This window comes from Otolemur garnettii, unplaced genomic scaffold (assembly GCF_000181295.1).
Source record: "Otolemur garnettii isolate 467f Iridium unplaced genomic scaffold, OtoGar3 scaffold00012, whole genome shotgun sequence".
NCBI classification, from domain to species: domain Eukaryota; kingdom Metazoa; phylum Chordata; class Mammalia; order Primates; family Galagidae; genus Otolemur; species Otolemur garnettii.
The window spans coordinates 3,223,328-3,234,566 of NW_003852407.1; the positions used below are offsets into that span (position 1 = coordinate 3,223,328).

At 45.0% G+C, this 11,239-nt stretch overlaps 1 protein-coding gene across 1 annotated transcript in view; it reads left to right on the plus strand.

Moving 5' to 3' along the window:
* Nucleotides 1-11,239, plus strand: part of MYO5B (myosin VB) — a 316,910-nt gene that overhangs the window by 122,953 nt on the left and 182,718 nt on the right. The window contains exon 2 of the mRNA XM_023510163.1: nt 9,895-10,005. Coding sequence (XP_023365931.1) covers nt 9,895-10,005 — 111 coding nt within the window. The remainder of the gene's footprint in view (nt 1-9,894; nt 10,006-11,239) is intronic.

Sequence of the window (11,239 nt, forward strand, 5' to 3'; positions counted from 1 at the left end):
AAAAAAAAAAAAAAAGAAAATTGAACTACACCCTCATCTTGAGGATATTTTTCCGTGGACATCATTCCATAAGGGATCATTTTTTAATCATGCAGATCTGACCATTTCCTTCTCCATATTTAAATCTTATGCATAATTTTCCATTGGCCACAGAATCATTGATAAAATCTGGAATAAAATCCCTAAGAACCTACTGGATCTGGCTCCTATACCTCTCTCCTGTGTTATTTTGGCCCCTTTCTTCACTGTCCTGGGTCCCACCTGTACTGGCCCCACTTCAGCTCCTCAGTCGGATCATCATCTCCCTACTCTGGGCTTGTCACACAGGTCCTCTCTGTCAGGAGGCCCCCTCCATCCCCACCTTGCCCAGCCAGCTTCCTTACCCATCTAGGATTTGACGTGAATCCTCCTTCAGTGTGGCCTTTTGTGATGACCCAGACTAGGTGAGGTCACCTGTCATGTGTGTTAGGAGCATGTCAGTGCTGTTGACCAGTCTTTGCAGCAGATTAGCTATGTGGCGTGGTTTGAGATCCTTGAAGACAGTGACATGCCTTGTCTTCACTGTGCCCTAACACCTCCCACAGTGCCCGCCTCTCATGCATCGTTGTTCAGGGAGTACCTGTGTGAGGACTGTATGACAAGTTCTGTATTCCAGTTTGTAGGCCCTTGTTGCTTACTAGGAATGTTAAGGAATTGAAGAATGTTTGTTGGACAGCCTCAAAGATGAAGTATTTGGAAGAGGTATTTGAACAACTGGGGATGGGGGGAGGCTGACTTGCTCCTCTGGAAAGACAAGTAAGAGCTGGCGTGAGTACCACATGTGAAGAGTCTAAGTTCCAAGACAGGTGATCCCTTAAGGACAAGAGCAAACTTATCTACTCAGGTATCCAGGTGTAAGGTGCAGTTTTCCCAGTTATTTCTTAGAAAATAAGGGTACTCTGATGCATTCTCTCAATTATTTTGCTCAATGAAGTATTAATAGCAGAAGAGAGTTTAGCCTGAAATAACTTCAATCACTGCTAGCTTTGGTTGCTTAGAGGTCAAATAATGGAACAGGAAAATGGAAGCAAAAAACTTGGACTTGGTGGATGTTTCTAGGGCTATGGCTTTCCAGTAAGTGTTACAGTAATTATAAATTATTACTGTTTCCTTGGGGGGAAGTGATATATTAGCCTTTGACCACAGAGATCGTAACAGTATAAATCCACAGGACAAAGAGGAAATCAACTATCCAGTAATGGCATTATATACAGATTCAAAAAGCAGGAATGTCTAAAGAGCTTTGAAAATGAAGATGGTATGCTCTTAAGAACAGTCCTAAGAGACTGACATATTTTTATTCTGATAGCGAGTTGCTTAACTCCATCCTAAATTGCCCTGTACAGGGAACATTTGTATAGTTCAGGAGCTGCTCCCATGTTCCTCTAAGTGGGATTTCAAGAAAGTTTTAGCTTTTTGATTGGATTCAGGCATACACATAGTTGCATGATATGTGATAGCTTTGAGTAAATCTTTTTTAGCTTCTTTGTCAAACAGGTTAAATTCATTTAGCATTGGCAAGCAAGGTTAAATGCTTGCATTTTACAAAGCCGATTTGCTGTGGACATATTCCTTCTGAATGGGAGACTTTAGTGATAATTCCACAGGGGTGTCCAACCTGTAGCCAGTGGGCTGCATGCTGATAATCAACTGTGGTGTAGGATACGCCTATTGTGCAGAGTATGCATTAACTTTTTTTTTTTTTTGCTAATCGGCTTTCAGTAGTGTGTTGTGTATTTAATGTGTTGCCCAAGATAACTCTCCTCCAAAGTGTGGCAGAGAAAAAAAGGTTGTACACCCCTGACATAGACCAATTACAGTGTCTGGAGGATGTTCCCTTGTGCCCGGCTCAGACTCAGATTTATATTCCAGCTTCAGAAGGTACTAAACTGATAGGTCCATTGACCAAAAGGAAGGTGGGATGTCCCAGGTGACTTGCAGCTTCAGCATGTTGCTTGACAGCTATTCTAAGCCTCGGGTATCACTGCAGCTCCCGTCACCAAGTACACTGCTTTGCAACCCTACCCCTCCCCCCAGGTTCTTCCCAGCTCCTCAATTTGTCCCTTGAGGACATACTGCTTACTCTGTTAACCATGTCTCTGCAGCAGTAGAAAAGTAAATTTTGCTTTCAGCAGCCAAGTGGAGATTGTTATTTACTAGCTCCAAACACAGAAATAGAATGTGGACTGAGGGTTAATTGTGACAGACATGATCACGTATCACAAAGAATTGACTCTTTTCTCGAAAGACTTAGTTGAGATGAGATAACTTAAGCAGGTAAGATAGCAAAAAATGACTGGTGGCTAATTCCAGATACGTGCAGATGGATTTGCCTTTCAGGATAATTGACTTTGGTTTCATTTAAATGATAGGAAGGGTTGGATTTTATTATAATTTTCCTGTGTAACTACAGTTACGCCATTACAGAATGAAGCTGTCTTTTTTTCTTTCCCTGTCCTCCTTTTCCCCAAGTCCAGTGGACTGGCTCTTCCCCATCCTGGCCCCTGTGCATTGTATGGTAGTTCTCTCTCCTGCCTTTCAGATTAGCCCTGTTCTTTGTCATGTAACTAAAAATAGGAAGCAAGATAGGGAGAGATCTGGGTTGGACTGAGGAACTCACCTTGATTGTCTTAGAAATCACACGTGAATTTGGTTCCTTTGGATCTATGCAAACAATTATAAAATTGCCTATGTAATTCCATTTCAGCACCACCATAAGAGCAGTCTCCCAAGTGACTAAATTACAAGGCGCTTCCCATTGAAGAGCATTTAAGGAAAAGGAAAGGTTATTACTGGCCCAGGAAACCTTTAATGGAAATGAATGAACTCGGCAAGTAAGATGTGGCTTGCTCCTCGGAGAGGAGTTGGAAGTGATGAGTTTGTATGTTCCCATGATTTGCATGCATGTGATTCTGTTGGGATTTATTGGGTTGTGTCTGTGTGTTCTTATAAGGAGTCCTCAGGTATTATTCATTGCAAGGGCCTTGAGTTCCTGCCTTAGTAATAACTAGTAAGCATTTACAATGTGCCAGGTACTGTGCTAAATATTTTATATGTCAGTTAATCCTAACAACCCTGATACAGAAGATTGTTTCCCCAGATGAGGAAATACCTTGTGAGGAAGCTGAGCCTCAGTACCCTGATGGCAGGAATTGGGAACTCTTTTCATCTCAATCTTAACCTCCTTGCTCTTCTGTCTCTTTTAGTGGGAGCCCAGTAAATAGGAAGGAAAGATGGCCAGCAGCTCCACGGTGGGGATGTTCTTAACTTTGGTCCCCAAAGTTTGGAGGACTCATCATCACCACTGTGTTAGGGATATAGCTAGTCTAGGCCCATGGACCCTATCTCCAGACATCAGAAAATGCACGAAAGGTTGAGAGGTTCTGCTTGGATAGCATGTAAAAAGTTAAGCCTTTGTCTTCCAAATTCTTACTTTGCAAAAAGGTGGAATATGACCCACTTTCTACAAGCACAATTCGGTAAGGTGTCTTCATAGTTCTTCCAGCATGGCAATACCCTGCCAGGTACCAGGCCACTTGGGAGGCTGCTCTTAGGGATAGTGCTGAAATGAAATTACTGGCTTAGGCTGGGTGTGGTGGCTCATGCTTGTATTCCCAGCACTCTGGGAGGCCGAGGCAAGAAGATCCCTTGAGCTCAGGAGTTTGAGACCAGCCTGAGCAAAGTGAGACCTCATCTCTATAAAAACAAAAATTATCTGGGCATGGTGGTGCATACCTGTAGGCTGAGGCGGGAAGATTGCTTGAACCCAGGAGTTTGAGGTTGCTGTGAGCTAGGCTGAGGCCATGGTGCTCTAGCCTGGGTAACAGATGGAGACTTTTTCTTTCTTTTTCCCTTCTTTTGAGATAAAGTTTTGTCTTACTTTGAAGTGTTGATTCTTTCTTTTCCCCTCCATAGAATTATTGTTTCAATAGCAGAAGTTTCAAAGGGGGCATATTTACACCAAGCAGAAGATGCTATTTGTGGCATTCTTAAGAGTATTTAAGTGTTTTTGTCTTGCTGAGCTGTGAATATCTTCTTTTAGAAGGTATGAGTTTCAGGTGAGGACAGTTCGTTTGACCTCTAAGGTGTTTTAGATCCTTAGCACTGTAGTTCTCAGCACACTGTCCTGGGGCTCCAGCCAAGGTAGGGGGAAGCCTGCTGTCCTCTTGTTGGGTGAGATGCTTTCTGGCTCAAGTGACGTCTGAGTTGTAGGTTTTACCTCCCTTTTTCTAACTAGATTTTTGCTTGAAACCTCCAGTCTACCTGATGATTCATTTCTGTGCTGGCGACTTCTGTTTGATGCTAGTCTGTGCTCCATCTCAGACTGGTCTTCTGTGGAGAAGTTTGTTGGCATCTGTGCTCCTTGAAGGATGGAGGCAGATCACCTGAATGTTGCAACCTCTCTGGTTAGTTCTAGCAAAAACTCATGTCCTGAGCAAAAGGTTGTTGACATTTTCTATCAAAAGGACTTCACCCCTTCCCCACAGCCAGAGCCCTGGTTTCACTTTGGAGCAAAGATTTGAGTGCTTACTAAAAATCATGGACTTTATTTTAGTGCTAGGGTTACAGTGGTGAAGAAATCAGTGTTTTTGTCCTTGGACCCTAAACAGAGGAATAGAAGGGCCATTTATCCATAGGCAGCCACTGAGTTGTGCTGGAGAGTGTTCCTTCTTGTTCATTCCTTAGGAACCCTGATCAGGATGCCTTGCTTCAGGTCAAGGCTTTGTTGCAACTGAAACTTCAGTCTGCCTGATGCTGAATGCTGAAATCACCTGGTGGCTAGCTTGGTGTGTCATTGTAAATGGGCTTTCGTACTTGTTTTCATGTGTAATTATGAGGCATTTTACCTGTATAAAATACATGCTCAGCAGGTCCTGGGCTGCTGTAGGAAAATCAGTATTTCTCTAGGAGAGGGTAGACACTGGAGGACTTACAGTCAGACGCTGAGAGGTGGTCTCTGGTTCTCCTGCTGACTTGGCTCTTGGTAATGTGGGCACAGGACCTGCTGAATAGGTTACCCCACTTGCACTTGACATAGGCATCTGCCTTCTCCTGGAAATATGGGGGGGCTCTTCCCCAAAGTGCTTTCCCAAATCATAAGCTTTTCCTAGATAAACAGGATGGGCTTGCTATCATGTGAGTGGGCTTGTCTTTCCCACGTTCTGTTGTTTTACAATAATCTAGTAGCGGTCAGGCTTATTTGAAGGAATTCCTTGAAGGTGAGAAACTAAAAGCCAATGCAGAACCTTGTTTCTAGAGAGTTTCTGTCTGGCTCATAAAATGGAGACGTTCCAGGAAAATGTTTTATCTTACTGCTTGCTTATCCATAGACTAGGAGTGAGAACCCATGGCAGGAGCGAGGGTGTACAAGATGCTGTTCCCATCCTCTGCAACCAGACAAGTGTGTGTACTCTTAAAGTGAGATAAAATTAGCAATTCTTGGCTGGGCTTGGTTGCTCATGCCTGTAATCCTAGCACTCTGGGAGGCCAGGCAGGAGAATCCCTTTTGAAGAAGGCAAGACCCCCATTTCTGCTAAAAATAGAAAAAATAGCCGGGCATTGTGGCTGGCACCTGTAGTCTCAGTTGCTTGGGAGCCTGAGGCAGGAGGATCCCATGAACCTAGGAGATTGAGGTTGCTGTGAGCTATGTTGATGCCATGGCACTTGAGCCTGGGCAACAGAGTGAGACTCTGTCTCAGAACAACAACTAACAACAACAACAAAAAACCCTAAAGTGGGCTCGGCGCCTATAGCTCAACCGGCTAAGGCGCCAGCCACGTACACCTGAGGTGGCGGGTTCGAATCCCCAGCCCGGACCCGCCAAACAACAATGACGGCTGCAACCAAAAAATAGCCGGGTGTTGTGGCGGGCGCCTGTGGTCCCAGCTACTTGGGAGGCGGAGGCAGGAGACTCGCTTGAGCCCAGGAGTTGGAGGTTGCTGTGAGCTGTAATGCCACAGCCCTCTACCCAGGGGGACAGCTTGAGGCTCTGTCTCAAAAAAAAAAAAAAAAAACCTAAAGTGATCAACTCATTGGCACTCAGTATATTTACAATGTTAAGTACCCAGTACCTCTGATAATGCAAAATGTTTTCATCTCCCCAAAGAGAAACCCTTCCCTTCTAAATCTTTCTGCCTGTAATGCTCAGATCTATCTTCCTGAGTCTTTGCTTGTGTCTCTCTCCTTAGCGTGTCTGCCTTCTTGACCATTCATTTCCCACTGATCATATATTGCTTTGTATATTACAGACGCAATGCATCTTCGTGGGTGAGTGGGGAGGGGGTTGTTTGCAAAGCTAGCATGTAAAGTGAAATTTGATTATGGTTAAAATTACCCTGGGAAGATCTGTAAATCGCTCATTATGCGTGGTGTGCGTGACATTGGGTGACCAGCCCTGCTCCGTAATTTATAGGCACTTTAAGCTGAGAATCTGAAGCAGGATAGAAGTGAGAAGGCAGGAGCAGATGGGGTGCTGCCTGAAGATGTCAGCAGCCCTGTACCCACAGAACAGAGGGTTGACTTCATTCTGCTTTAACAAGGAGCTGTAATAATCTAAGTGAACGTCCACATGTCCTCACTCAGTCCCCGCGAGATAGACATGCTAGGTGCCTAGGTACGTACTTACAGGGTTTGAGTCTTACCGCTTGCTTCATTAGATCTGCATACATCACATCCTTTTAAAGTTATGAGTTTGGCCGTCTACTCCCTGCCCTTTGAAGCTGGCATTAACTTGTTGCCCCTTTTCTCCCTATCCCTTCGCCCAGTGGATATCCATTACTCTCCTTAGTAATCGGTCGCGTTACTCCATTAGAGTATTTTTTGTGTGAATTATGTACCCAACTACATTATCTGTACCTTAAGTTTAGGGTGTAGAGCCTCATGTTTGTATTGGATTATGTGGTGCTTATCACAGTGTGTTCTACATATAAGCCAGGTGCCCCATAAACGCAAATGCTGTTTAATGATTCCTGCCATTAGTGAACATTTAATGAGTGTCTGCTATGTGCCAGCAGCGTGCTAGATGCCAGGGGTACAAAGATGCCCAAAAGTGTATCAGAAAGTTCTTGCTGTAATGAGATGAAACATGGAAGAAACAACTAGCTTTCTTGCTAGTTTTGCAATCGCAGAAGAATTTATTGTGGTAACTCATGATTGAGTATGGCTAACGCCATAGAGGACAGGGAAGAAAGTGTTCAGTGAGGATATGTTGCTGGAATTTGGACTCAGCCCTCATGGTCAAGTGAGGAAGGGCATCCTGGGCTCAGGAAAACAGCACGTACAAGGGCAGAGGTTGGCTTACTTTCCTATAAAGGGCCCATAGTGAATACTTCAGGCTTTGGGCCATAGGGTGTCTGTCATAACTGCTGAACTCTATCACTGAAGGGTGGAATTATTAAATAACAAGTATGACTTTATTTATGGCTGCCAAAATTTGATTTTCACATCTTTTTCATGTCATGTGAATCTCATTCTTTTAATTTTTAGCCATTTAAAAGTTTAAAAGCCATTCTTAACTCGTGGGCCTCTACCACAACATTCTGCCAGATTTGGCCCACAGCCGTGGTCTGCTGACAGTTTTAGAAGGGCGGAGAAGAAGAAGATGGTGTACAGCAGAACAGAAGCAGTCAGGTACAGATTCTGATCCGATGGGTCTAGATGGAGGCTGAGATTCTGTATTTCTGAAATGTTCCAGAATGGTGATGCCAAGGCCCTTATCGAGGGAACAAAGAGCTCTAGAGTATCCTTAGGGTCCCTCCCTGGCCCGGATGTTGGGATAGGTTGTGTGGGATGGGAAAAATCTGAGAAGCCCCTTTTCTGCCTCCCAGGTGCTCTGAGAAGAGAGAGATGAACTGTCCTAGAGTAAGAATGAAAGCACCAGGCAGTGAGATTCCCCCAGTGCTAGATGTAATTAACTGCCCCGTGACTGGCACACAGCTACAGCATGAAGGCCGGAGGGGACCTTGCTCCCAGTATCCACGTATCATTGCCTTCATCCAGCTCCTCTTGGGATTTGCCCCGTTCTTCTCTTGTTAGTCATTCTGTTCTCCTGAGACGTTCCTGACATGATTTACCCAGAGCGGAGACTTTGCTTTGTGTAAGATTTCTTGGGTGGGTTGATTGTCAGGGAAAGTCCCAGGAGTATAACTCAGAATAGAGACCAGAGAGAACCATAGTGAAGTTAAAGAAGGGACAGGGTCTTAAAGGTCATTCTGGCTCGATAGGTGGCTTAAGTGACAGTGAAGAATACAGATTAGAACTCCCGAGAGCAGAAGAGATGTTAACGGTTAAGGTCAATAAGTGCTCAGAAACCTTTTCACTGGAGATCCCTCAGAACACCTTCTGCTGTACTCCGCAGCTCTCAGATACTGTAAAGCTCTTTGTTTCTATAAAGCTCTATAGTATTTTACTATAAAGACAGTAATATCTCACTGTAAGGCAGGCAGGAGGTTAAGATTCTGTCAACTTACTTTTTTGTGATGCAAAAAAAAAAAAAAAGCCTTAGGTTTGTACCCTGAGTTGGCATGTCAAGGCTGCAAGTTGGTTGGTTTGCTTTCATACTGATCAGAATCAGATTCTGATTCTGTTACCTTGTGACTTTCTGCTCAATAGTGAATTAGAGACGGGTGTAGTAGGCATTAGAGTCTTAACTTTAAAACTAAAATCAGTTGGAGGAAAAAAATTTTTAAAGGCAGAGCCAGAATCCAGCTGGCAGCTTGTGTGTGAGTAGCTGGCCACAGGGCCTGTGCCTGTCGCTCCAGGAATGAAGTGGATTACGTTGACCCAAGCACACATCCTGGCTGGTCAAAAGAGCCATTTGTTTCGGGTTCGCTAAGAATATTGGGGGGGGGGAGACTGTGAAACCACATGTATGCATATGCACATGTCTTCTGATGGTGCCTAAAGCAACTGGGACCTATGGACATCACCTGTGAGATGAGAACTTAGGAACTGGTCTGACAGCTGAGCAGACAGTGGTGGCAGGGGTGACAGCCAGCAGATCCAGATGCTGCTGTTTGTTGCCACACGTGCTAGCCTCCTTGGGAGCTTTTCTGTTAACTTCACATCCTGACTGTATTGGTCTGAGGCAGAACCCCAAATCGGTGTTGTCGAAGCTTCCTGGGTGACTCGAATGTACAGGCCACGGCTGAGAATCCCCAAGTTACACTGAGAACGTGCTGGGCGCCATCACTGGAGGTTGTTTCTCCACCATTACTTCCTGAGGGCTGTGCTCTTTCTTTCTGACATTTGACCAATTCAATGACTTTGTCTGCAAATCGGAGCTGCTAGAGGAGCTGAGTGAGATTCTGGGGCATGTTTGAGGCTTAAGGAATGGACAAATAAACTTGAGATGTCTGACATCCTGGGGATACTTAAACTCTCTACTTGCTAATCACATTCTTCCACTGCAGGAAAATGATTTTTTTCTTTGAATGTGGAATACCACAGACATTTCTGACCTTTGAAGATCTGTGATCCTGTCTTGATGGTTTTTTTGCATGTGTTTTGTTCATAGAATGCTAGGTACCTCCTTTGACATAACTGATTTGTAACACCTTTTGAGATACTAGCATAAAACCTGGAAAGATATTACGAAATGCAGGCCCAGCAGTCTCTCTGGAATTTTAATTTCATTGACCTGTGATGTTCTCTTAAGATCTACAAGGTGCCCTTTGTTACCAATCCTGCAAGTTTTTATCTGTTAGCGCAGATTATCTCATCTTGAAATCAGAAGTGGGGGTAGACGTGTGCAGATGGCTTTAAAAGTTTTCCTGATGAGTCCTTCCTGGATGATACATATTTAGAAACCTGAATGCTTCATTTTGTGTCTGAGTTTCTTTTGTTCTGATCTTTCAGTGCACAAGGGTCTGGATCCCTGACCCTGATGAAGTGTGGTGCTCGGCTGAATTAACCAAGGACTACAAAGAGGGAGACAGGAGCCTCCAGCTCAAACTGGAAGATGAAACTGTAAGTGCTGGTCCTGAGGGGTGGGGAGCTCAGCGGTGGGCTCAGCGGGATTAGAGGTGCGTTATGAGCTGGAAGTTTTCTTGGGTATTGGGGCTTCTGAGCCCTTGGATTCTCTTTTGTTGATGATGATGATGCCTGTGAAACTGCCAAACTGTGCAGCAGCTTTATGGGTGTCACATAAATAAATGCTGACTGGTGTCAGAGGTCATTCCTGGCTGAGGCCAGAATCTTCTCAGTGGAGTGAAGGAATCAGGAGATTCTGTCCCTGGGGTTGAGGCGTCAGTGGGAAGTGAGGGAGAGTAGCTACTGCAGGGGTCCATGCAGGGAACGGGGCTCACCCAGACAGGCCGTCTGGTTCAGGATCCTGGTTCAGCCATTTGTGGCTTGGTGGCCTTGCAGGAGGTAGCAAGCTTTCTTTGCCTCTTACTTCGTCTATAAAATGGGGGCGATATTTTGTCTAGTATTGTTTTGAGAATAAAATGGGCTAATACGTACTTAGACGAGTGCCTGGGAGATGAACACTCTTACTGTGTCGGCTGCTGTCCTGAGCTTTCTTTTTGTTGACTTTTCAGTTGGCTTCTCTCAGGACAAGGTCTGATTCAGTTTCCCTTTTCTTGAGCCTTTTGTGACCACCTCTGTCTGTGATTGGTATATTTCACAAATAATTTGAATGCTCGGTGCACTGTATTGGGTCATGGGGGCAGATGGGTGAATAGCTGTGGCCCTGATGTTTTGGGGGACTCAGGCCCAGAGGTGGCAGTGAACGTGAGCACAACAGTGAAACAAGGGATTGTGACTAATGGCAGTAGGCCTGGAAGAAAGTGGATGAGACGAGGCGCAGGAAGGAGGATGAGGGTGCCCACCACTCTGAGGCAGGTGTATTTGGCAAGGCCAGGCTCCTTGCAGAATGGGGTTATGGAAAGGACGCAGCCACGGAAGATGGAAGGTGCAGTGAGCTGAGAGTGGAGTGTCTCAGGCAGGAGCTGTGTGTGCCAAAGCCCTGAGACCTTGTCATGCTCAAGATTAGGAAAGGAGGCCACTGCACCTGGGAGCCATGAGGGAAGAGGACAGTTGTGAGGCCTCAGGCTGTGGGTGCAGACAGAGGCACTAACTTATGCTCAATGACAACTTGGGCGTATTATTTGGTAAACCTGCAATAGTGAGTTTGTTAAAAATGGTCTATACCAAGGTGTGTGCAGCTCCCCATCCTCCTCCTGGCAGGCAGGCTTTACCA